The sequence below is a fragment of the Leuciscus leuciscus genome (genome assembly GCF_965113295.1).
Source record: "Leuciscus leuciscus genome assembly, chromosome: 16".
NCBI classification, from domain to species: domain Eukaryota; kingdom Metazoa; phylum Chordata; class Actinopteri; order Cypriniformes; family Leuciscidae; genus Leuciscus; species Leuciscus leuciscus.
Window position 1 is genome coordinate 17,611,271 of NC_138740.1, and position 27,335 is coordinate 17,638,605.

Genomic DNA, 27,335 nt, shown 5'->3' on the forward strand with positions numbered 1-27,335 from the left:
GCGCGCGAGCTGTCTCGCCTATGTCTGCATTGCTGCTGCAACGCGTTTTGCATTATTACAAAATTAAGGATAATTTTTGGCTTCAATATCTCGCGGAAAAGGATTTTCCCCTAGCGTAAGATATCTTACGCAGTACGAGAGACCTCTCGTAAGAGAACTGTTAACATGCAAGCAAGGAATTTCAGTTACCTTTTTAGACATGTTTTGAATTTAAAACATTTTCATTATTTTCTGGAATGTTTTACCATGACAGGGCCTGACCCTTTAGCTCGTCTTCCTAAAAGAACCCATACAAAAACAAGCTTAAAATCATACAATTCAATGCCAGAATTCAGCCTTGATCAATGTCAGCTTCACCTGGGTCAAATGATGTCACTTCCTCTGAGTGATTCCCTTGAAGGCATATTTCACACATTTTATGTAGAGTTTTATGTAAACGTGACAGGACTGACCAAAACATGGGGACAGTTGTAAAATAGAATTTATTTGTAGAATTTATATATAATTTCATGTTTTTGATCAGTTGATGTGAATGATAACAGCTTAAACTTGTTATTGATGGAGTTTTTTGTCCTAAATATCAGTTTTTAGCATAACAAAACTATGAAAGACGTAGCTCCAATTTGGCTGAGGACTAGGACATGGACAGGATTTGTAATTTTCAAAAGTGTTTTTAATAAAGAAAAAAATATCTGAGAACCTAATGAATGACATATTCCTTTACAGAACAACTCACAGAAATCAACTATGAGCCAGTTTTAGGATTTTTTGGATGAAATACTTTTTTATTCACTGTAACAATTCAAGGACAGATAATGTACGTTTCTGGTAGAATGTCCCTTGAATGTGGACATGTCAACATTTGTCAACACACATTTAAACACATTTTGTTTTTCCTTATTTCATAATTATGTAGCCTACTATACAGTAGGCTATAACAATAAGAAAAAAACAAAATGTGTGTAAATGTGTTGTCAAATTGGCTTGCCATACATAGCCTATACACCCCGTCTGTGCACTCATCCAGTCCCCCCAATCCACCTCTCTCTCTCTCTCGCTCTCTCTCTCGATGTTCAGGAACAACTAGTGAGGACGAACTCCTGCTAGTTCTGCGAGTCCGTAGCAAGTTTGTGAGCTGGAATAAACGAGACGCTTCTAAAAGCGCAGCGTCCAGAGGAGCCGTTAACCGCCTCGAGAAAGGGGGAGAGCAAATTTAAAGACAGAATCAGCGAATATTCCCCAAAGACAGAGGTAAGTGATTCATTTGATTGACAGTTATGCAGTTCCTCGTGATGGAATGCTGCATTGTGACGACACGCGCGTTGTCTAGTTTTGTAAAGTTCTATTCTGTTATAGTTACGTACAGGCTGTGACATCATCATAATAACATATCAGTGCAGCACGTTCTGCTTGATCATTGAGCTGATGTAGGAATATCTATAATTAAAGGCCAGGTGTGCGCGGAATAGCTGAGGCGGTATACTGACATTGGCATATTTTCATTCTGTCCCTTTGTAAATTTGGAAGGATCTTGTCTGGAGGGGACAGAGTGGGAGACACATGGTTAGTTTGGCATGACTATATTAGGAAAGTGGCCGTGTCTGAAGACAGTGAGAGGGCCTTCTCACATGGGACACACTGTTGTGTGGTTTAAAGATACTTCATTCTGAAGGGGGTTTAACAAATTTATGTGGTGTAGTATCAGTGTCAATTACGTTTAATTGTGTGTCTCAAACTTTGCGCGCTGCTGTTACAACTTATACCTAAAGCCAGTAGAAAACATGGATGTTTTTAAATTATGAATATGAATTGTGGTAATCATTCAGATATGCTTGTTCAACATAATTATTGTCATCCCCTTGCCACCTAGAATTTTAGTTCTGGATAAGTTAACATGTAAATCTTTTATCAAAGACTTCTCATACTTTGTTGGTTAATTAACAGGATTATACATCATTGTCAGCACTGATTGCAATCACAATAAATAAAAGGCTGGATTTAATCGTAAGAACTCAAAATAACACTTCTCAGAATACTGGATACAAAAACACATAAAACAGAATATATAATGCAGTGCTGGTCCTAGACTTCTGGGGGCCCTAAGCATAACCTTTTCAGTGCGTTCGTAAAAAAAAACAAATGACCCCCAACCCCTTAATCTGTTGTTTCAGAGCAGTTTCACTGAAAGTAAGCTGAAACAGTCAGTGATATAATAAAATTTAAAAAAGACAAACAATAGGACAAATACAAAAGAAAAAAGATACAAATTAAATAATTTTAGTCTACTACTAATAATACGTCTACTATACTGAAATTGAATAAAGTAATCAAATGTAAAAAATAAAAACACTGCTTAGTCTTCACCGTATTAATTAAATATACATTGATTCTTATTAAAGTAAAGTTATTCAGTGAAGAGCAGTGAATGATTCTCTCATTCACTTTCCCAATTGTTTATGTTCACTCAAGACATAGCCTTACTGACTTTGTTTAAGTGAAAACTCACCAAGACGGACATTTTGACATATTTTTGTGTGTATTTGTCTGTTTAAACATACGCCCAAAGCCCAATGTAGCCTATTCTTATCCGTGCTCTCTTCGTCTCAGATCGCGCGCACAGAAAGCCACCTGGGGAACAGCGTCTCGTTCGTATTTGTGTGTATCATGCACGTCTGACGGGAGACTGTATATTATGACAGTCACATTACACGATTAAAGGGGCCCCTGGTGGTTCGTGAGATCTAAGCAACTCTGCGCATATGAAGGACCAGCACTGAGACAATGAACTGAACAAACTCAGGGTTTAAATAACACACGTCAAACTAATCAATGAAGTAGAGAACAGGTGTGCTTCATCAATGAAAAACCAAGGAAACCAAACTCAAACACAGGAAACTGAACTAAAACAAGAGCAAAACCCACCCAAAACAGACAGAATGGTCTGTAACAATCATATCATTAATCCATTTTACTTTCTTACCTCAGAAATGTTTTTTTCTTTCCTGTAAATCCTGCAAGCTAACGTCTGCTGTCACCGCAGGAGGGTCAAACATGATAGTTATTTCATCCCTGTGACTAATTTCTAATTGGTTAAACTGATGGGGTTATCATTCAGTCTGTGTTAAAACACGTTTTTAAACTCTTGCACAGCCATGACTTGTTCCTTGTTGTTCAGTAGGCGCTATTTAGGGTACCTTTGTGTTGATGATGTGGAATGTGTGTTTGTTTATGTCAGTGATCTGTTGAAACTTCCACAAATAATACTCTCTCCTATTACAACTGGGGGGGGGGGGGAATGGATTTTAAAAGAAAAGATAACTACAGTGTAATATGTTTATCATAGTTATCCCTGTCTCCATAATATTTCCTCATTATTATTCTTAAATTATTATTATTGTTATTAATAACTATAACAATGTGTTCAATGTTAATATGACTAATGCTGTATTAATGTAATCTTAATATGAAGCTAAAACTTTAAAGCAATTACATTTTTATTATTTTAATTTTACTGTCATTGACATGATACATTTTTAAAATAAAATATTACAATATCAAAATAATTACTATAATTCATATATATATATATATATATATACATATACATATATATATATGTTTTAATATAAAAAATCACAACATACAGGTTTATAGGTTAGTGTCTCATCAGCCACACATTTCTCATTTATGCTGTACTAACCTTATAGTTGCAGTATACTTGTTATTTGGCTAAATCTGTTTTCATAAACTCACATAAAAAAAAAAAAAAAAATCCAGCATGTATTTTAATGACATATTAAAAAGGGAAAATAAACAACAGACAATAGTCAACACAAACAAATAACAGTGTGATAGTGATTCCTGAACAGCTTTACTATGGAGTCAGTGTACTCAAAATAATAAATATTAAATATTGTATGTATTATAAAGGCTATTTCATTTTATATATATATATATTCATAGATACACATATATTATACACATATCTTTCTTACACCCTTCTCTGTTTTTCACAGCCATGAGTCGCAGCATTGTGCGCCAGAGTAAGTTCCGGCATGTTTTTGGGCAGGCGGTGAAGGCGGATCAAGGTTATGATGATATTCGGGTTTCCAAAGTGACATGGGACAGCTCATTCTGTGCAGTTAACCCAAAGTTTATGGCAGTTATTGTGGAATCCAGTGGCGGCGGAGCATTTCTTGTCCTGCCTCTCTCAAAGGTAAGTGGCTTGAGGAGAGAACTACCAGAACATGTAAAGTTCAGGGCTCTGCTTTGTCTTTAGAGGTAGTGCATTGTCTGTTATCTGTTGTCCTAAATACAATGGAATTTATACATGTTATATGTAACCTTTGTCGGTAACACTTTCTTTTGACGGTCCACGACATTCTACTAACTATAAGTAACTTTGCAATGCCAACTAACTCTTTTTAGAGTATTAGTAGACAGTCTGCTTAATATCTGCTAACATTTTAATTTTGATGGTCCCCCAACAGACATTCAATTGACTATCTACTATCAACTTATTCTACTAACCCACACCCTAACCTAAAACTCTACTACAGTCTACTAATACTCTGAGAGTTAGTTGACATGTTGCAAAGTTACTTATAGTGAGCAGAATGTCTAAAGTGAACCATCGAAATAAAGCGTAACCCCTTTGTCTATTCTTTTATCTTCATGGGACTATATTTATGGGTATGTTTGTTCAAGAGTCTCAACTGTGGCTGATGTTAGAGGGGCCCATCCCCCACAGGGCTTCCATTTCACCCTCATAGAGGCAAAGGTTTGGATCCCATAGAAACAGGGTACACAACTTGCATATGTTGTCTGAAACTACTTCTGTGACATACCGCAGCTGAGTTTAGAGATGATAAGTAAGCGTTTGTGAGTTGATGTAATCCCTACATACATTGCCATCTCTTCTTATCTGTTGAACTTTAGAAGCTTGCATTGCAATATCAGCAAAGCAATGGTAATCATTATGCCAATATGAAGATCTTATGTCCATGTATCTTATAATCTGTAATATTTGATCACAAATACTGATGGAACTATGAAATGAGTACGTTTTTTCAGTATCAGATTTCTAATACAGTTTATTAAAGGGTTAGTTCACCCAAAAAATGAAAATTCTATCATTTACTCACCCTCATGTCGTTCCAAACTCGTAAGACTTTCATTCATCTTTGGAACACAAATGAAGATCTTTTTAATGAAATCTGAGAGCTTTCTGTCCCTTCATTGAAAGCCTACGCAACTACCACTTTCGGCATGAAAAGAAAAGTAATCCGTGTGACTCCAGTGGTTTAAACTCAATATTATGGAGTGGCGCGAGTGCTTTGTTTGCGCAAAAAAACAAAAAACAAACATAATTACCTCTTTATTTACAAAATATTAATCTCCAATGCACGTTCATGCATCAACGTCTGCTCTCGCGTGTCTACTCTCAACGTCTGCTCTCGTGTTTCCGAACCTCTGAAATCTGCCGGTTTCTTCAGAATGCACCCATACTTATATCTACCTTCTGGAAAACTCATCATTAAACTGACACTGACAAATGTAAGCATATGGTGTTCCTATTGGGATTTCACAGGTGGTTTCACAGTGGTTTCAAAAAGTATTTGGACACACAAAATGCCTAAATGTCATCACATTAGTTTATTGTTAAAGACCATGGCTTGTGTAATTTTGTTGCACTAAACAATTTAAATAAAAATAAATAAATATTTTATTTCCCATAAATTAAAGGTATAGCGGAGGATCTTTCCAAATTTTAGATAAGACCCGCCCTCTCCACTTTTTGAAAAGTTTGATTGATTCACCAGAATGATTGACAATTAGGAGGACCAATAGTATAGGTTACCCACCAGGAAGTAAAACATCCTCCGCTATACCTTTAAAAACAATAGTTGTTTGATTATTTTTTTATTTTTTTGGTAACAGGGTTGACTAGTTGAGCTTGATGAACACAGCCTTCCTAGGGGACATCATTTTAATAATCTTTAATTTATCAATGTGGGAAATTATGCTGTGTCAGGGCTGCATGCCAAATGTGGGATGCAGTTAAAGGAATCACAAAATACATTATTGTTCAAAATTTCAATAAATCTTTTTTTATTTTATTTTTATAGAAAGGAATACATTTTTATTCAGCAAGGGAAAATTATCAAAAGTTACAGTTCATAAATGTATAACATTACAAAATATTTATATTTCAAATAATTGGATTTCACAGATACATTGCATATTTGGACAGTTAATATTGCCTAAATGTCATTGCATTAGAGAACACTTGTCTACCTGTGTGGCCAGTACCTGTCACCTGTCCTGTTTATGTAACACTTTAAGAATCAGCAAAAGGGTCATAAATCAAATGTATTATGAAACAAAAGGCAAAAAACTATTTTGTTCATAGATTAGTCCTATTCAGTGTCTACTCTGCGCTTCTTGACTTGTCTCTGGTATTCATTAAATGGAGCATCTCAGTGAAATTTCTCGTTGTGCTCGTCGCTAACTTCTTTGCAGCTCGGTGGAAAAAAATCTAGATAAGAGTGCAAATAATGTATGTTTATTACAATTTTGCAACCAAGGCTTTTGTATGCCTTGAGAAGGTTTTCAACCAACAACCTGTAGTTGTCTGCTTTGTTGTTTCTGAGAAATTATATTGCCTCTAACTGGAAGGCTTTTCATGCCATCATTTCATAGTCAAATGCATAATCTCGAAGAAGTTCACAAATCTGAGGACTAACAAAGACAACTTCCTCTATCTTGGCTTCACTTAATCTTGGAAATGTTCCACTGAGGTACTTGAAAGCTGCTTGTGTTTCTTCAATGGCCTTGACAAAGTTCTTCATCAGAACCAGCTTGATGTGTAAGGGTGGTAACAAAATCTTCCTTGATTTAACAAGTGTTGGATGCTGAACACTTTTCCTCCCATGTTTCAGTGACTGTGGGAGTGGGCAATATATGCACGACTATCTCATTCGCAGAGAAAACAGCAATACTTTATGTATCCAATCTGCAGACCAAGCAAGAGAGCAGCAACCTTCAAATCGCCACAAAGCTGCTACTGATGTCGGTCAGTTTATCTGATAAGATAATCTGTAGAACTACAAAGATAATCAGGACTTGTCGGAAGGGTAGAATTGGGCCCAAAATAGAGCCAGTATTTAAAATATTCTTTTGAAGTAGGTTACACTATAAAACATGTAGGACTACTCATGTGGAGATTAAAACATCTTACATTATTTCTAGCTGTTCCTAATGCATGTGCAACCTTTGTCAGACGACTCAGTCAAACATTATATATTGATCCACAGCAGTGTGTCACATCGCTGGATCCATTTTTTTTTTAGTTTGTCTTGATTCTCTAAGGGTCCATCAGTGAATGCCCTTTAGTGTAGCCTCTCTGCCGAGTCACGAGCATATATCAGCAGGCCTGGATAGACACGCTATAAATACCCAGCTAGCCATCTCCCCTGTGCTCAGTCTCAGGCAGGCCAAAAGAAAAACTCTCTTTTCAACGCCTCATCACAGGGTTATAAATACACACCAGGAGTATGAGGGGAGTGACTGGAGAAGGAGCAGCCGAACACAGAGCCAACACGTGCTTACATTAGCTCAACACGAATAACAAAATAACATCAAAGGTACATCAGAAGCCTTGTAGAGTTCCTAGAATTCCTTATAGAATAACAGCAGTTTAGAAATACATGCTATAGGCACTTTCCAAAATAAGGGTGGAAAAATAAACGAAGAATTTTTGTGTGTGTCTGTGAAAGGCGGAGCTTAACCTTCAGAAAATGTTGATCAAAATAAATATTAAAAGAGCTGGTTTATTGTCTATTCATTTTGAAAAACTGTGCAACAAAACCTGGGATACATTAACATGTTTAAAACCCTGATTTGTGTGATTTTGTACCACTAAACATTAAAACGAACAAATGAATTTTTTTCCATAAATTAAAGAGAATATCTGAATATTTTGTCTAAACTTTGGTAACAGGGTTGAATAGTTGAGCTTTACGAACACAGGCTTCAAATTCTGTAAAATTTGAGAAAATGAGCTGGGCTGTAGAAAGGGGCCAAATTAAGTTTCTTCCCGAATCCTGTCACAATTATAATAATCTTTCATTTATTGATGGGGGGAAAATGTGGGACGCAGCTAAAAGTTTTTAGCTGTATACACCACTGTTCAAAAGTTTGGGGTCAGTAAGATTTTATCTGAAAGAAATGAACACTTTTAGTTAGCAAGGATGCATTAAATTGATCAAAAGTGACAGTAAAGAAATTTAGGTTAAGAAAGAGTTCTGTTTCAAATAAATGCTGTTATTTTAAGCGTTCTATTCATCAAAGAATCCTGAAAAAATTTATCATGGTTTCCAAAAAATACTTTCAATGTTTTCGACATTGTAATAATAATAATAAGAAATGTTTCATGAGCACCAAAATAATATTTTTTCTCCCCATATCAGCATATCAGAATGATATCTGAAGGATCATGTGACACTGAAGCCTGGAGTAATGATGCTGAATATTCAGCTTTGCCATCACAGGAAAAAAAATAATATTTTTAAATACATTAAAATATAAAATAGTTATTTTAAATGTAATAATATTTCACAATATTACTGTTTTTTTACTGTATTTTTCATCAAATAAATGCAGCCTTGGTGAGCAAAAGAGACTTCTTTGAAGAACAAGTCTTAACATTATCCTTTGTTCCTTGTTTTTCTATGCTATAGATGGGTCGAGTGGACAAAAACTACCCTCTAGTGGTTGGACACTCAGGGCCTGTTCTGGACATTGACTGGTGTCCTCACAATGACAACATCCTGGCCAGCTGCTCTGAAGACACCACTTCCATGGTAATCATCGTGACATTCATAAACATCTCCACTAGCCTTTCAGTTGCCTTTTTTTGAAGCATGTCTCCATATATCTGCTCACACTGGAGGGAAAGATCACAGTGACTGTCAATAGTGTTAATATGAAGGGTGATGACTGGAGTTAACGTCCAGGCATGGGACAGGAGCTGGTATTTATAAACGCATGTTAGAAGGGAGTGCTTAGCCAGAAACCTGTTCTCAAATAAGCCAGTGGTAATGACAGACAAGGAAAGATGGGCCTGAGGTGTCTATAGGGATGAGTCATTTCATTTTCAGCACACACTGGAACATGTGCATGTCCTCATGCTCAAACACTTCTGTATACAGTGACCCTATAAAGTATTTGGACACTTACAGTATGCTGCGTTCACGCCATGTCGTAATTACCGTAATGGCGTTCTACTCAGAGCTGTTGACGTCTTTGTACTGGGAATTATGCGTTTCTGTGGTAACACTGTGGTAACACATGTGTGTTGTGTTCTGAGGCATTGGTTACCTGATTTGTGAGTAGCCGCAGTAGATACTCGTTTGAGGTCGAATGAGGCAAGCAGAGTGTGGAAATCAGCAGTCTGAGGCTTTTCTAGGTGGATGTTGAAGTCTCCAAGAACTACGAGAAGGAAGAACTACTTCCTCAGGGAAGGATGAGAGTCGCACATCAAGCTCCTCCAAGAAACTGCCAAGTTGACCTGGTGGACGATAGACAACTACAAAATGGATTTTAATAGGCCTAGTGATGGTAATTGAATGCGATTCAAATGAGCTGTTGTCACACTGAGATGGTAAAGGATAACATTTCCAATCGTTTGAGATGAGCAGACCAGTATCTCCACCCCTTCCAGTCAGGCAAGGGGTGTGTGAGAAAGTGAAGTTAGTGGAGAAGGCAGCCGGTGTGGCAGTGTCCTCTGGTTTGATCCAGGTCTCAGTCAGGGCCAATAGGCTGAGACCTGAATGACTAGAAATAGATGTAATGAAATCAGCTGTAAATAAAAGTTTATTGAAGTATGTTTTAGACTATTTCAGTCTTTTTACTTACATTTTTTTAAGTTTAATTCTCTGTTATTTGCCGTTTCTTTGTAATTATTTGTGAAATTGACAAGCAATTTCTAAGTGATTTTTTCAGTGTATGTCACTGTTCAAAATCAAGACAAACAGGATTTGGACACTGTGGTGGTCAAACTTTAGAAGGACATGTTCATAGTTAAAGTGATGAGTTATACCTTTGTGAACCTGAGGAGAACTCTAGAAGTACGTATTTGCTTGCAGATGTCACTTGGTTTGATGTATCTACTGACATTCAGACATTTTGAAATGTGAGTATACTAAAAAGTATTATATAATATATTGAAAACTGGTATCAGAAGCATTTCCCCAAAGTTGAGCAAGACGATGTAAAGATGTATTATAAAATATGAATGCTATTAGAGCTATTTCATTACACTACATTACAAACGTGAATGGCATGCACTGTATGCACTGCTGTTAGAGGTTAACTGCAGCTGTCATCTGTGCTGGCATTGCTGCTGTACTCACTGAACACCAAAGGAACGTTCCCACTACATATTGCAAACCAATCTATAAGTATACCCAAAAAGTTGAATCGAGAGGCTGATTATGCTTTTTTAACTGTTCTATTGTGTTACTACAGCAAAATTTAAACAAAAAGAATTTACATTATACATATTAACCCATTTAAGCAGAGGCAAATTAATGTATGTTTTAACTTTTTTTTTGCATTTTAATTATTATATTAATAATTATATTCATAGAAATTTTAATAAAACGTTCTGTCATGAAACTCTAGATGGCGAAGGCTGATAGGTCCTTAACTCAGTCTGCTTGCAATCACATCATTCTCTATAGGGCACAGCTGATTGGTTCCTGCTGTATCAGTGGCCAATGAGCTCGCTGTTCAACCATCAAATACGTGTTCAGTATTTGCTATAGCAGTGCAGAGTGCTTTCAGAAACCCTCCACCTTCCCCAGCTCCACCTGTATAGATCTGCTATGGGTAATTCATGTACACTATACTGTACAGCAGCAGCATGTCTGTCTTGCTCACAGTAGTGTGTCATGTATGTACTGGCAGTAGTAAGTCCCGTACAGTAGCAGTGTAGCAGATCTATTCCACCAAGACCAAACATATCAACATTGTCATAACCATTACCATGCTAACACATGAGAGTTGTCATGACAGAAATAATGTATAATAAGTCATGCAGGTTGCAGGATGATCTAAAAATATTGCAATTAATTATATAAAAAAATATTACATTATTGAAAGTTTGCTGAGTCCCCCTGGTTGAGAACTATTACTCTAATACAGTTGTGTTTACTCAGGTATGGCAGATCCCTGACCACACTCCCTCTCGCCCCATCAGTGAGCCCATTGTGGTGCTGGAGGGTCACTCTAAACGTGTGGGCATCATCAAATGGCACCCAACTGCCCGCAACATACTCCTCACTGCAGGTAAAGATCAGTCTGCATTACTGTCTTAACATCTCACTTTTAACAGATAGACTAATGTATAAAAAATAAGGTTACTTAGTAGTTTTCCCACTATGCAAGATGGCTTCAATTCAGTGTGCTTGTGTCTCAGGCAGTGATAATCTGATCATCGTATGGAACGTGGGCACTGGAGAACCCTTGATCACAATGGATGACCATCCTGATCTCATCTACAACGTCAGCTGGAACTACAACGGTAGCCTGTTCTGCACCACCTGCAAGGACCGTCGTCTCCGAGTGTGCGATCCCCGGAAAAGCGAGGTGGTGGCGGTAAGTATTATGGCATGTATGTATGTACTGTATGTAGGAAAACCACAGACCTGTTGGTACTCTTGGACCAGACACATTAAATGTAAATTTGTAATCATTTACTCACCCTCATGTCGTTCCAAACATGTAGGACTTTTGTTCATCTTTGGAACACAATTGATGATATTTGAGAGCTTTCTGTACCTCTGTTGACAGCTGCACATATGAGTCAAGCAGTTTAGTCAAAAATGTTATGAAGAGATATTATCGCTTTTTATATTATCGATATATTATTATTATTATTACATATTATTATATTATTTTATATTATCGCTATATGATGAACTGATTGAATTTAGGCTTTTATTCACATATAAACATTCATCAACTCACACATCAGTTGTGGATAACGGGGAACCAATAATTCTCGTGTTACGCAGCACGTTTGAGCTTCTGCAAGAACCAATGAGGTTCATTCTCGTGTTATACAGCACGTTTGAGCTTCTGCAAGAACCAATGAGGTTCATTCTCGTGTTATACAGCACGTTTGAGCTTCTGCAAGAACCAATGAGGTTCATTCTCGTGTTAACCAGCACGTTTGAGCTTCAGCAAGAACCAATGAGGTTCATTCTCGTGTTATACAGCACGCTTGAGCTTCAGCAAAAGGTTTGTTCTCGTGCGTCAAGCAAGTTCGGTTAAGCTTGTGTGAGTTTAAGTTAATGTCCGCTGATCAATGTTAATATGTGAATAAAAGCCTAAATTAAATATTTTCATCATGTAAAGCAGTCATATAAAGTCTCTTTAGAAAATTTGGACTAAACCGCTCAGTTGATATTTGGGGTGGGCGATCTGACGATGTTATATCGTGATCGATCTTGAAGACATCTGCTATCTACTTTTCATGCAAATCGTAGAGATTGTGATCTTTTATGTCCTCATAATAATGTTATAAAATACAGCATTGACTATCTACTACAGGGCTGTGGTGACTGGCCAAATTATATCATGTGTCTTTCATGCGTGGTGATGCATTTGAAAAACAATTCAACAGCAGTAGGACTGTGTGATGAATACATTTTTTGTTGCGGTTTCGATTTTGGCTTCCAACGATTATGAAAACGTGATAATCAAGATAAAATGATGAGTGCTGCATGCCGTTCCTTTCCTTAAAAGCACTGTGTTTTCACCCCTCCTTAAAAGCCTAAACTTAATGTCCAAATCAGGCAAATCATGCAACATCACTGTCCTAAAATGGGACATGCTTTATTTTAAAAAGAGTAATTAAAAACGCATTAAACTGCGAACGAGACTGATCCCCACGTGCTTTCTGTGCGCACTGCAAGATGGCTTTTTGGGTAAACTATTTCTTTAAGATGTCTAATAAAAAACAAAAATGTCAAGATTAACAGAGAATTGGTGGTTGAAGTGAACTTTTTTTTTCTCCTGTAGGAAAGACTGGCCCCACATGAAGGGATCCGGCCAATGAGAGCTATTTTTACCAAAGAGGGCAACATTTTCACCACAGGTTTCACCAGGATGAGCCAGAGGGAGCTTGGCCTGTGGGATCCGGTAATGGAGCAAAATTAAAGTGACAGTTCACTCAAAAATCAAAATACTGTCATCATTTACTCACCCTCATGTTGTTTCATACCCATACCCAAGACTTTGGTTAATCTTCAGAACACAAATTAAAATATTTTCACTGGTAATCAAAACTTGGAAGATGCAAAAACGGTTATAAAGGAGTTGCAAAATGAAACTGAGCAGTTTAATCCAAGCCTTGTGACTTGATACAATTGATGTATATGATGAACAGATATAATTTAGACCTTTATTCACATATAAACACACATAAATAGGGCTTATCACTTGTTTTTACCTGTATATGTGATGTGTATGTTTGATTTCACATCCCTGGTTTTCTTTCAAATAACTGATGCTGTTAATTTTTGTCGTTTTAGACTAATTTTGAAGAGCCCATAGCATTACTGGAGTTGGACACAAGTAATGGAGTTTTATTGCCTTTTTATGATCCAGACACCAACATTGTATATCTCAGTGGCAAGGTATGAATCCATGTTTCATCTTCATTTGTTATGGTACTCCAGCTGGCACTGTAGCGTTGTCTCTGTCTCCACAGGGTGACAGCAGTATTCGGTATTTTGAGATCACAGAGGAGCCTCCCTATGTTCATTACATCAGCACATTCAGTAGCAAGGAGCCACAGAGAGGAATGGGCTTCATGCCCAAGAGAGGAGTGGATGTCAGCAAGTGTGAGATTGCCAGGTCAGTTTAGCATGATTGTACTTGCTGATTTGTAATATTGATCCATTGATATGTGTTAGCCGAGTTAAAGGGATAGTTCACCCAAAAAAAGAGAAAATTCTGTCATTAATTACTCACTTTCATGTCGTTCCAAACCTGTAAGACTTTCGTTCATCTTCGAAACATAAATGAAGATCTTTTTGATGAAATCTGAGAGCTTTCTGTCCATCCATTGACAGCTACACAACTACCACTTTTGACACTTAAAGTAGTTCATAAAGTGATCGTAAAACTAATCCATATGAATTGAGCGGTTTAGTCCAAACTTTCTGAAGAGACACGATCGCTTTATATGATGAACAGATTGAATTTAGGCTTCAGGTTTAGGCAATAGGTTTTTTTGGAGTGAACTATCCCTTTAATATATGGTATATTCAAATACCTTATCTTTACATTATCATTAAAAAGTTTTGGTTCAGAAGATTTTTTTTTAAAGAAATAAAAAAATTAAAAAACATTTTTCATAATTTAAAATATACTTTTATTTAGCAAATATGCATTAAATTGATCAAAATGTTACCAACGTATTCTATTTCAAATAAATGCTGTAGAATCCTGAACAAAATTACTGTTTACACAAAATCATTTTCAAACTATTCAAAATTTCAACAATTTCAAAATAGATAAGAAATGTTACTTGAGCAGCAAATCAGCATATCAGAATGATTCCTGAAGGATCAAGTGACACTTAAAATGTAATTTATTCCTGTGATGGCAAAGTTGAATATTCAGCATCATTACTCCAGTTTTCAAACATATCACACTAGAAAACAGACTCTTTATTTTTCTCAATACACATTTTGTGTGTTCTTGTGCATAATTCATCAATGCATTATTCTAAACGTTCACATTGAGCATCCCAGAACCTTTTCTTTTTTCATCATATAGATTATATAAACTCCATGAGAGAAAGTGTGAGCCTATCATGATGACAGTACCAAGAAAGGTAAGCACTTGCTCATTGTTGAGGGTTGTTTTAATTCTGAATGACCCCCACAAAACAGAAGAATTGGAAACAAAAGTAGGTTACTGATGATGAAGAAGTCAACTCTTTCTCTTTTTATGATTCCAGTCGGACCTGTTCCAGGATGATCTGTACCCAGACACAGCCGGTCCAGATCCGGCTCTGGAACCTGAAGAATGGATGGTTGGACGAGACGCAGACCCCATACTAGTGTCCATGAGGGATGGATATGTTCCTCCAAAGAGCAGAGAGCTAAAGGTGGCTAAGAAGAACGTTTTAGACACCAGACCTGCAACACGTAGAAGCATGTCTGCTGTAGATGGAAGCAGTTTGCCAGTGAGTAGAATATCTTGCTTAATCTTGGTCTTGAAATGTCTCTTTCATGGCTTTTGTTCCTTCACCACCTGCTTTTATCAACAGTTCTTCAAAAGCAAAAAGGGCTGGGAATCTTATTTATAACCGGGTAAAAAAAAGGCAGATAAATGTTTTCGCTGTTGCTTGACGTCTCTGATATGATATTATTATGACTAAATTATATAATTAAAAAATTTGTTTTTTTTTACATTGGATTACATTGTCCATGCAACAATAACAACAAAAATGTTCAATGTAACAGTTTAAGGGTATGTTTACACATCGATGTACTAAAAATAAAAATTCCTTTGCGTTTTTCGCGTAAATGCGTCAACGTTGTCAAAACGATCTCCGTTCAGACGGATCCACGAAAACTATTAAAAACGCTGTATTCTGCTGCCAGGCCAGTAGTTGGCGATGTCACTTTGTAAAGAAAAAGACATGGAGTGTTTTTTTAGTACATGGAGACAATATCTATCTATCTATCTGTCTATCTATCTAAAATATAGTAAATGCTATAATACTGTTTGGATCAGTTTTTAAAAAATCTAATTCGGTCCTTCATTGATTTCTACGAATCGTAAAAGAACCACTTATCTGAATCAGAATCCTTCAAATCTTTTCGATTCCCATCCCTAGAAGCTAAGCATGTCTTTCCATTTCCTGATTCCGTTTGTCCTTGACTTCCTCTTGCTTTTTCCCTCTTTTTTGCTCTTATTCATCCTCCTTCCACTACTCTTCCTTTCTATTTCCTCTTTCCATCTGCCATCCTTTCTTCCTCCGCTTTCTCTTCATATCTTTCAAACTCTAGCCGCAGTTGTTGGAGAAGCTTGTTGAGGAGATCCAAAATCTGAAGGCCACAGTTCTCTCTCAGGAGAAGCGAATCTGTGACTTGGAGAATAAGCTCTCCAAGTACACTAATGGCACAGTCTGAATAAAACTAACTCATCCTGTGCACACTGTCCAATTCACTGCTAACTCTCACAGCTAAAGTATGAGCACAGATAGGCCAAGCCACCTCAACTCACCCCAGCTATGATTTAGTTTTATCAACACTGTAACTACAGTTCAAGTGGCTGTACTGCCACTTGACTTCACAGGCTCTTTCTAAATGGGAATAAATCACTTATAGTAGTTACATTTTGGAGCATTAGGCGATATCATTTAGCAAAGGCACTTATAATTCTTTCCTGATGCTTTGTATTAACATTGTTAATATTGTGTAGTAGTACACAGTATTAGCTATATTCCTTAAATGCTTAAGGAATCGTATCAGAAACCATTTATGTCAGCTATGTAAAGGGTAGGCAAGACCACCTTCATTTTAGGACTTACAAATCCTTGTATGCACTTACCGCTTTTTAACCTTGAAATGCTGACAAAGAATGACAGAAGAAATGTAGCTGCAGCACAGCCACAGTGTCTTTGGTAGTCTCTGTGTGAACATACCTCATTGTAAAGACCAGGACTTGGGATCAGATGGTTGCATACGTAGCTCTTATTTAGTCAGCTCTGGCCAAACAACATCTATGGCATGACTATGGGCAAATGGCATGACTATGGGCAAATTCCATTCGGAAGTGAGCATCCCTATGCCCTATTCACTTAGAAGGGCAGAACATGACCATGAATGATTAAATTACTTCCTTGAAGTGACCATTGCATGTTCCCTTCGCTACCGGACCTGTGGAAGGGTCCTTCGCGAAGGGATTCAGTTGTTCACTTTCTTTTGGAACGTGCCTAATAATGGCGTCCCCTTCCCAAACTGCCCTTCAAGGGTGCAAAAACTCTGTTTGGAATTCGCCCAATAATACGTCAGGACAGTAATAATGAGCTCAGTAAGTGTTCTGCACATCCCTTCCTACCATTTCATCGGAAAGGAACGGTGCACCCAACAATCTAAATTCTGTCAGGATTTACTCACCCTCATGTTGTTCCAAATTATAATGTTTACTTTTCAGTAAAATATAAAATAAGTTTTGTAGAATGTCCAAGCTGCTCTTCTCCACACAATGAATGTAAATTATTACCTGGGCTGTTGAGCTCCAAAAATAAAATAAAAATGTAGCATAAAAGTGGTTAATATGACTCATGCACTATATATTCCAAGTGTGCTGAAGCCTTATGATTGCTTTGTGTGAGGAACAAACATGGCACAAGATGCATCATGCCATCATTTTGGTCTATAAACTATATATAGACCATAACTTCAGAAGAATTGGAATTGTAGTGCACTGTATTAGTATTATACAGTTTTTTCCCCTCCTTTGTGAATGTAAAACAGCCTGAACATTATGCTAAAACTCTCTGCTAAAATCAGGTGGGATTTAAATGACATGAAGGCAAGTAAGTGAGAACAGAATCTTAATTATTATTATTTGTTGAACTGTTCCTTAAGGCAGATGCAGGTTGCTCCTGGGCAAATCTTTGTTCGCAGATATCAAATCTTATAAATCTAAGTATAATGATTTGACATAGAAAGCAAAAGAATGTTAGCATAGAAAGCATGTCTCCATTTGTCCCTCTTCTGTAAGGAGTGCTTGCATTATTGATTCTTAAATTGCTACTCTCACTTTACACGCCTCTGCCTTTCCAGCTTTGACCAACAGAACTAAAACTCATGTGGCTTCTGTTTAACATTTCAAAATGTAAATATTATTCTAGGGGGAAAAAAACATCAAAATATCAAAACCAAAGACATTGTTTTGTTTTATGTAGAGGATCATTTGAGTATTGTAGTTTGAATAAAACCCTTTTTGTACAAAATGTTGCCGTTGTTACATGCATTGTCACTCATAAAAATGGAAAGACACACACACACACCACACATTTACCATGGGTAATTACTCTTCCTGAGACTAGCTAATTTATTTCTAGTCACAGCAAACAGTTTCTCTGTTCAGTTTTTAGTTATGGGACCATACAGCTCTCTCATTTCTATTATATAAACAACCAAGAAACAAAGGGTACTGGTTTGAGTGCAATATCCTGAAGGTCTCCAACCTATTTCAGAATGTTAATAGTCAATGTGTCCCACCTCCACAGCACTTGAAGTGGGTTCAGATGGAAGTAAAGGAAAGAATGGCTTGAATCTCAGACATTCAAGTAGCAAAACCTCCATTAGTTCCATTAGATTGCTATTGAACTGCTTCTTATAGCTAAAAACAGTCTTTGGACCAAAAGTATTGTTAATGATTTCTGAAGGGGGAGTAGAGATGTTTGCTATGGGGAGGGGGGAGGTGCAAGTCCATTTAGGTTGACGCACTAGTGAGAGAAGGACAGAACATTTGGTTTAAAGCTCTTGAGTTTTTCCACTTGCTCACTTGAGGAAACCATTGCCTACCAACCTCAGTGCTAAGGTATGTTCATTGTTGCATTGGAAAGACCTACAGGTTACAGACTTAGGAGCAATCGCAGCAATGTGGGAATTCTTTCTCTGCCTGCTTCCTTCTCTAATATTGATCCTGGTAAAGATTTTGCTTCGATTGAACTGGATCTGCCATCTTGCAGATAGTACCGTTCAGCAGTTGGGTCGCTGTATGTGGATTATGGCCTGTAGAGTCCTGAAACTGCCGCATATTCCAGTCTCCAAATCCATAGGAGAATGCCAGGCAGAGGTCAGACTGATCTGTAAGCCCACGGCCCTTGCCAGCCACCTGAAGAAACACTGCTATGCTTTGACCCAGCCTCCATTGGCACGATGGCCTCAAGGCGACCCTCATCTTCAGATAATCACCCATCTCATGTGGCCCACAGAGGAAGGCGCTGAACTCCAAGGAGGAGTCCGCTTTAAAAGGGATAACCTTCTCCTAGAGGACGGGGGTATTGTGGCCCTGGACTGGGCTGTGAGTCTGATAGAGCAACAAGTTCAGGCCAAAAAAGATCATCATCCTGGTGGAAAAGTTCTGGGCCTTCACTCCAGCAATCCGGCTATTGTTATTATAATTCCTAATGCCCTGGGCAGAGTGACGCCACACTTGATCAGATTGTGCCACCAGGCTTTGCAACAGGGTTTCTATCCAGTGGTGTTCCATCGACGTGGTCAAGGTGGTTGCCCGCTGACCACTCCACACTACCAGGAGTTCGGAAATCCTTCTGACCTTGTGCAAGCAGTAGCATACTTGCGGAGTCATCATCCATCCTCAACTTTGCTTGCAATAAGTGAGGGCTCGGGATCAGGGTTGCTGCTGTCATATCTGGGGGAATGTGGCTCTTCATCCTACCTGACGGCTGCTGCTTGCATTTCTCCTGTGTTTCATGGCCAACTGTGGTTTGAGTATGAGCTTCCTTGGCTCTATCACTGGATAGTCCTCATCTATCGCAAGCTTCAAATAAACAGGTAGCAAATTACACAGAAATGTAGACCTTTGATCTTTAATTGAAGGTGTTATCTTGCATGTATATTCTGGACAGCAGAATCTATACTGTACTCTACTATACTCTTTCCTTTACTGTAGTACTGTTAAGGTACTGGTTAAAGAAAGCATAATAAAAGTAGTTCATTCAACTTCAGCATTTCAAGAAATATCCTATGCCATTTAACATCATTCAAGGCAACCTTGTGTGACACTGAATTTTGAGAGCCTTAAAGGGATAGTTCACCAAAGAATTAAAATGATCCCATGATTTACTTACCCTCAAGCCATCCTAGGTGTATGACTATCTTCTTTCAGACGAATACAATGAGTTATATGAAAAAAATATCATTGCTCTTCCAAGCTTTATAATGGTAGTGAATGGCGTCATACATTGCCGTCGGGGTTACTCTTTTGACGCAAGTCGACTTGCGTAGGCCGTTTGTCGGAAGCTAGGCATTTTAGTTTATAAAGTTTTAAATATGGATATTTTTCTTACACAAATGCATCGCTTCGCTTTAGAAGGCCTTTTGTAACCCCCTGAAGTCATGTGGAGTATTTTTATGATGGATGGGTGCACTTTTTAGGCCTTCAAAATCTTTTCCCCTATTCACTGCCATTATAAAGCTGGGAAGAGCCAGGACATTTTTTAATATATCTCCGATTGCATTCGTCTGAAAGAAGACAGTCATATACACCTAAGATGGCTTGAGGGTGAGTAAATCATGAGGTATTTTTCATTTTTGGGTGAACTATCCCTTTAATAACGATCTTGCTACAACTTGGCACACAAACCATATGGACTACTTTTATGGTGCTTTATGGCCATTTTTGATGGTTCCCAATCCTGTCCCTGGAGATCTACCTTCCTGAAAAGTTCAGCTCCAACCCCGATCAAACAACTGAACCAGCTAAATAAGATCTACGCACTTGATAATTACAGACAGGTGTGTTTGATCAGGGTTGGATCTGAACTTTGCAGGTAGGTAGATCTCCAGGAACAGGATTGGGCACATTTACATTTACATTTACATTTAGTCATTTAGCAGACGCCCTTATCCAAAGCGACTTACAAATTAGGACTAAGTTCAGCGAGTCATCATAAAGAGGCAAAAGCAACAACAACGCAGGAAGTGCTCAAAATACAAAGTTCTGGTATTATTCAGAGTAGCATAAGCCTGATAAGTGATGTTTCAAAGGGAAAGGATTTTTTTATTTTTTATTTTTTTATTTTTTTATTTATGTAGGCCCACCCTTGGCCTACAGCATCAATCCATTCCATTTTCACTTATGCTACATTATTTTAGCTCTGATTTTCCACTTGCGACAGTCAATGGAGATTTTAGACAAAAGCCGTGATCTGCGATTCAAGGCCTGCAGTATATTCGTATATCGGAGGGGCAGCATTATGGTGTTCCACAAAAGAAAATCTTTGGCTTGGAACAACAGTAAAAAAAAAAAAAAAAAAACGTAATTTTTATTTTTGGGTGAACTGAATCTTGTGAATGTAAAAGTACAAAATCTGCAAGCAAAGTTAGGGTATTGTAGGATGTCACCGTGCAAACCTGCCATATTAAAAGGCAACTAGGATTACAAACGGTTTGAATTTAAACATTTGACCCCTTCCACAGGTACGCCACTGCTTTGAGCTCTGTGATGGATGTAGCAAAAATTCTACAGTCCAGATCTTTGCAAGATATAGAAGAGCTCATGTTCTGTGCAACTAAGCAGTCCGATCACAGAATGTCAGACTCAATAGACCATGTTGGAAAGGACCGTTCAAGATCATCAACAAAGCCTGACTGGGCAAGTTATTGGGATAGGAATGAACCTTTGCGAGATGCAGACGAAGTGGCAGTGCCAGTGCTCTGTTTGTGTAGCCGAGATGATCCTTTACTTCCACCTCTCTCCACTGTGCCCAATGCACTTTTTCATAATAGCCCTTACTTTCTGCTGGCCATAACAGAACAGGGAGGCCACTGTGGCTTTCTTCATGAAGATGGACATGGACGTGCAACTTCCTGGAGTCATTTTGTGGTGCTGGAATACTTTAGGGTAGTTGCCGATTTCTTTGGGGTAGAGGAGAAGAAAGGGTTCAAGGATGATGTTGCACACCGTGGCAGCCAGGGCCTGAGGCATAGCGCCAGTGCTGTGCTGTCCAGAAGGAGGAGGTCAACCTTGCTCCGCAAAGAAAGGCCCATCTTAGGATCACGAAGACGGCAGATCTCAACTCCCTCGGACAGATTCACATTTGAAGAAGAGCAGGTGGATTTTACTTGGAATAGATCCTACACTCGCTGAGTGAGAGAAGCAGGTGGTATCATAAGATCATAGTAGATTGGCAGTGCTAAACTTAATACCAAGAGGCACAGAACATGTTTAAAAACTGTTAGGTTTCCCTCAGTTAGAAACCCACAGTTGTGTGGAAATGAGCAAGAAGGAGATTACAATAGATACAGATTTTAAAAAGCGAACAAAATGGAGATGTAATAAAAAAAGACATGTACTGACTGGCATGGGGCTTAAATCAGCCTATACCATTATATGCTATATTTAGCTATCCCATTTTCTTTGTACAAACTAATCACATGGAGCAAGCTGGGCAACTCTCTGTATGCAAGTCAATTTCTCCTCACTAGATATGACACCACAGTAAAGATCTCTATAACAAATTTTTGGAATCAATATCTGAATTCAAGAGCACCGTGTTAAAAGGAATCAATATTGTTAATTAACTTGAACATTGACCATGAAAAGTATGTACAGGAAAGACTACACTTTTTAAGTACACTTCAATTTTAAACATACACAAATGTGTTAAAAGATACAAATGACAAAACCAATATATACTAAAATTACTTTATTACAGTTGATTTATTTGTCCAGTAGCCCCCTGCCAACAAAAGGAGTAATTACAAACAAAACATTACATTTGTCCCCTTAAGTTTTCATATTTTTTGTATATTTTAATTCACTTGTAAGTGTTTTTTGTTATGAATAGTCATAACTTTTTGTAATCTCTCCGACATTCAGTTTTGCACAATCTATACATTTTAATACAGGTTATATATGGATTGCTATGGTAATGTTGAAAGCTGGGAAAATGAGAGGATGACCATCAAAAGAAAATGGTTGAAATACTGGTAAACGCACTGTACAGAGATGTACCACCTTCCTTGATTATTATTTATCCTGTTGTTTTCTCACTTTTTCAAAGGCTCATTAAAACAAGGATGCTAAGAGCTTCCAAAGAAATGACTCTCATATTACAGGGCACACTGCTCTCCTTTGGAAAATACTGCATGACCCTGTTTGCAAGAGTAAACACGATCACATTTTGAGTCTATGGCTGTTCCTCAGGTCCAGTGATTCCATTAGAGTACTGAATGTGATAAGATGATTGGCATGTTATATATAATCTCATGTTAATTTGTTACACTTGGCCCAAATCTTTAGGATTGGCTATGCATTGGCTCAGTTGGTTTAGTTAGTCTAGACTGAGATAGGCAACTTCATGTAATCTGCAATCCCATGCATATACCAGAAGTGTGCCAAAATAGTGTTCAGAATTGATAAATATTGTAGACAGCACTGACGTTCCAAACCGGAATTTCTTTTCCTAGAAAGAAAGTGTTTTTGAAGCTCTTCTGTAATAGGCATGATGGCAGTTGAAAATGTTCTCGTTTTTTTGACCGAAACAAAAGAAAACCCATGGCATTTGTGTCTCAGAATATTAAAGTTCACTGTTGGTTCACAGATAACAGAATATGAGTACTGGCACAAGTGAATATGGTAATTCATACCTTTGAAAGCAAGGAGAGCAAGAAGCAAAGAGAGGACGATGGAAAAATCCATATAAAGAGTGATATCCTCTGTGTGAATCTAACTGCAGGGAAAATAAAATCTTTTTTGGCTTCGCTTGACACCTCTGTAATATATGTGTGTGTGTGTGTGTGTAATATAATTTTTTCTCTTTTTAAATAGTCAATATTAGAAACCAAGTTATTTTTTTATTTTATCTTCACATTCAAGCAATTAAATTTTAGTCTAGTTTTAACTTGGGTCTCTCTTGATTTCCATTTATTCATTTATTTAAATTTCTAAATATACAATATACACAAATGTTTTCCTATACATCTCACTTAAAGCTGTCTTCTGGCTGTATACCCTTCCACCATAATGTTTTATATGCTATCTAACCTTGTTTTTCATTGCATTTTTAATCACTTTTTGTTTTTCTACATGCTGTGATAAGTGTTCGGTTGGAGGGTGGGCAGCAGTCACTGGAGCTCTGGGGTGGGCATGGAAGAAACCAAGGCATTGCAGGGACGACAGCAGCGGCACCCACCCGCCCGCCCAGCAAAAACATTCAGCGGTCTCAAGCCTACCCAACCTAGACCTCCCCACCCTTAAAATCCACACAACACGCTCTTGTAAAACCCAGCCTGAGAAAGGGGAGGAGGGGGCACCCGAGGTCCAGGAGATCTGCTCGTATGTGATTGTAGTGTTCAACTAAGAGTAGAAAGGGATGGTAAAGTGCTTTTCTGGGATGTTACGCTCAGTGAAAGAAGATGTGAATGTGACAGGCTATTCTCCTTTTGCATAGTTGTGATTGTTACCTTTGGCATCACTAAATCAAAAGACTAAAACGAACATTAATATACTTTCAACAGCTTTTGTCATACTGGTATCCAGAAGTGAAGATCTACCCTGCCAACATGCTTTAATGCTTATGTACATTCACATAGCAAACCCTGTTTTTTAAAGTGTCATTCTACATATTCAGTCCAAGACACCTCAACTTTTCAAGACCTTCACATTAATGTAGTCATTTTGCACACCTACCTTATAACCTACTACTACTGTATGTCCTTTTGGCATATAGAAATGGAACAAACCTGTTACACTTATTATCAGAGTTTTAAGCTTTGTTTTCAAAAAGCAAAATGGCATCCTGCTCTCCACAGTTTTTAGTGGAGGGATGGCAATGCATGGCAAAATTGTAAAATCACGATAATCTAATAATCAAAATAATACTTCTAGCAAAATCTTGGAATTTCACAGTATCTTTTCATAGTTAAAATTTGTTCTGGCACAAAATAGCATACGGTTTATGAACACATTAAAACATTAGTGCTTTATAAAAGAATACGCTAGACAAAAATCAAGTGCACTGTAAAGCTTGATTCTTTCACATTCTGCTATCCAACCTATTCCTATCATTTCTTTTAGGATTCATATGCATTCAACTCCCTCTCTTTGCAAACGAAGCCAGCCGAAACAACCTGCTAATAAGACCATGATAAAAACCCACTGCATAAAGACTTGCATACAATACACAGCATTCATTTATTCATTCTTACCATAACTAACATTCTCATATCAAATCTAACGCGCTCTAAAATGCACATCGCATCACTGCAAAAAATGACTTAGTCATTCTGGATTCTAGCTGAAGTTTGATAAAACAGGCCAGAATATTTTGACATTCTGACTAAATATATAGACATTCTCTAACTGGAACTTACAGTGAATGCATTTTGTGCTTGCCATGTGTATAAAATATGTATTTCGAGGACTAGAAACAAAGGAATGGGTGTTAAAAAAAAAAAGAAAAAAGGACCATGGTGCCCCTTTATCCCTTCCCCTATGGCATTTTAGGCCAAGACAGGTGTTGTGGGAGAGCAGCGGGGGATCTTACGTGTAGGACAGGTGCGAGCCATTGGAAATCTGAGAGGCGATGCTGGCACTCCTGCTCATCCCCTGCTCACTGCGGCCCCCTGAGGTGGCCCGCCGTACCGCCTGGGGACTGTTCCGTAGCCCACTGCTTCCCACACTCGAGCGCTGACTGCCTCCAGACCCGTGGTGGCCCCAGGGAGGCGGTCCCCCTGAAGACAGGCCGTGGCCCCAGGGCTGCTGGATAGAGCCACCGTGGCTTGGGTGTTGGTGGTGGCCGTGCTGGCTGCCGCTATGTTGCCCTCCCCAGTGTGACCCCTGAGAGCCTGGACCGTGCTGAGAGCCCCAGCTACTCTGTGCCCCTGGAAAGCTGTGGCTGTGTCCGTCAGACGAAGCCAGGCTGGAGAGCACCATGTTGCTGAAGCCCAGACGCATGCTTTCAGAGTCAAACGCCTCGATCTCCCGGGCCTGCTTCTCGAACAGACTGCGGATTCGTTCTGATCGCTCGTTCTGCAGGGCAACCATCTCCTCTTCAATCTGACCAAAACCAAAATAGAATCAGGTAACGCTTCAGCGATGACATGAAATCTTCCCAGCTGCTACAGGGATAGTTAAAGCTGGAATACACTATACAATGAATTTTGCCCTGATTTGCAGTCTGGAGTGTGCCGAAAGTCAGAGTGATTCTGCAGATTTTGGGCAGTCAGAGTTGAGAGATTGCACAGAAAATTGCGTAACATCTTTGATATTTTGAGCAGATTTTAGAACACATCGTTGTCATGCATCTCCAAGGTTTTTTGTGGTTGGAACCTCAGTCGGCAAGTGTATGATGCCTCGAGTTCAGATTTTAAAAGTTATGTAGTGTATTCCAGCCTTTAGTTAAAATACTGTCTCAATTGTTGACCCTCATGTCATTCTAAAACTGCCACAAAAGTAGAATTCTTCTTTTATGTTCTAGAATCCGTAGAACATAAAAGTAGAATTTGTTAGGGTAGAAAATTGCAGGGTCAACATCCTTAATGGCAAAACATAGTAAGTGAATGACATGAATTTAGGCTAAACACGTTCCTCCATATTTTTTTTTAAATGCTTCTGAACTTTCAACCTTTGTATTCCACTGAAAAAAAAAAAAAAAGGTTTGAAAACAAACTTTCATTTTTGGGTGAACTATACCTTTAATTCTCATTTTGGAACGTCAAAAGCGCTGTCATTTCTGTAGTGTGCTGCTTGGATTTGTATCAGTTACCTTCTGTTCAAGAAGAGCCCTCCTCAGCGAAACCCTCTGCTCCAGCTCTTTCCTCTCACGATCGTGCTGCGAGTCCGTCTGCATTTTGATCTTGCTCTGATAGGCATTTAGCAACTCCAGCTCCTGCTGCAGCTGCATCTTTAGCACCTGACATTCGGCCTCCTGTGCCTCGTCCAATCGCAGCTGAGGATCAAGACGGGAGGTGGAGTTACATTTAGAATCAGTGTGTAAAAGATTTTTCAATTAGGATAACATTTCCGCCTTCTGCAAGCGTCCTTCTTTGATGGCCTTACAGGAAGATATACACATGAGATGGGAGGACTCACAGCTTGTGTGGAGAGCATGTCATTGATGGAATGGTCATACTGCTCAGCGAGGATGGCTAACTTCCGTGTCTGCTCCTCCTTCAGCCTCTTCAGCACAGCCTTGTGGTCGGCCTTTGGTGTGGTTTCCAGGAGGTGGTTGCGCAGGGCTTTATACTGCCGTGTCTGGATCTTACACGTGTCCTGGAACTGCTTCTTTATCTGCGTCTCTTTAGACTGATACAGATCAAAGAGGAGGAAAGGCTTACTTCCACCACAAAACTAGTATGCACCAGAAGCGTAAACTTTGGCGCTAGTTTATGATACACATTTTGTAAGCTTTATATTCTAATCGCTGAACATATATCTTTTGGCAGAATTCTAATGTCCTTGCAGTATACAGCCTGAGGATGGCGCTCTTATGACGACTGACAGACTATTACACATGACAAACCTATAGATTGCTATCATAA

General features: G+C 38.4%; 3 protein-coding genes across 4 annotated transcripts in view; 2 read left to right on the forward strand and 1 right to left on the reverse strand.

The window, feature by feature from the left end:
- The first annotated feature begins 1,048 nt into the window (after positions 1-1,048).
- coro6 (coronin 6) lies at positions 1,049-18,046 on the forward strand. The gene is made up of 11 exons (XM_082140693.1): positions 1,049-1,251; positions 4,017-4,216; positions 8,742-8,864; positions 11,223-11,352; positions 11,483-11,661; positions 13,090-13,209; positions 13,602-13,706; positions 13,781-13,926; positions 14,854-14,911; positions 15,038-15,265; positions 16,095-18,046. The coding sequence occupies exons 2-11, from the start codon at positions 4,019-4,021 to the stop codon at positions 16,215-16,217; spliced, it is 1,410 nt and encodes a 469-aa protein (XP_081996819.1). The 5' UTR covers positions 1,049-1,251; positions 4,017-4,018; the 3' UTR covers positions 16,218-18,046.
- A 200-nt stretch (positions 18,047-18,246) lies between these two features.
- LOC309477427 (protein ABHD15) lies at positions 18,247-23,669 on the forward strand. The gene is made up of 2 exons (XM_082140692.1): positions 18,247-19,622; positions 21,270-23,669. The coding sequence occupies exons 1-2, from the start codon at positions 18,703-18,705 to the stop codon at positions 21,937-21,939; spliced, it is 1,590 nt and encodes a 529-aa protein (XP_081996818.1). The 5' UTR covers positions 18,247-18,702; the 3' UTR covers positions 21,940-23,669.
- The window catches only part of taok1b (TAO kinase 1b), a 35,926-nt gene continuing 31,074 nt past the window's right edge, over positions 22,484-27,335 (reverse strand). For both annotated transcript variants that reach the window (XM_082140676.1, XM_082140677.1), the window contains 3 exons: positions 26,887-27,099; positions 26,561-26,743; positions 22,484-25,851 (listed from right to left, as the gene is read on the reverse strand). In XM_082140676.1, coding sequence (XP_081996802.1) covers positions 25,336-25,851; positions 26,561-26,743; positions 26,887-27,099 — 912 coding nt within the window. In that variant the 3' untranslated portion in view covers positions 22,484-25,335. The remainder of the gene's footprint in view (positions 25,852-26,560; positions 26,744-26,886; positions 27,100-27,335) is intronic.

Coding starts and splice junctions, on each gene's coding strand:
- coro6 (XM_082140693.1), top strand. CDS start 4,019: ATGAGTCGCAGCATTGTGCGCCAGAGTAAGTTCCGGCATGTTTTTGGG. Junction 11,353..11,482: donor CAACATACTCCTCACTGCAG/GTAAAGATCAGT, acceptor CTTGTGTCTCAG/GCAGTGATAATCTGATCATC. Junction 15,266..16,094: donor TAGATGGAAGCAGTTTGCCA/GTGAGTAGAATA, acceptor TTCAAACTCTAG/CCGCAGTTGTTGGAGAAGCT.
- LOC309477427 (XM_082140692.1), top strand. CDS start 18,703: ATGTGGGAATTCTTTCTCTGCCTGCTTCCTTCTCTAATATTGATCCTG. Junction 19,623..21,269: donor CGCAAGCTTCAAATAAACAG/GTAGCAAATTAC, acceptor CCCCTTCCACAG/GTACGCCACTGCTTTGAGCT.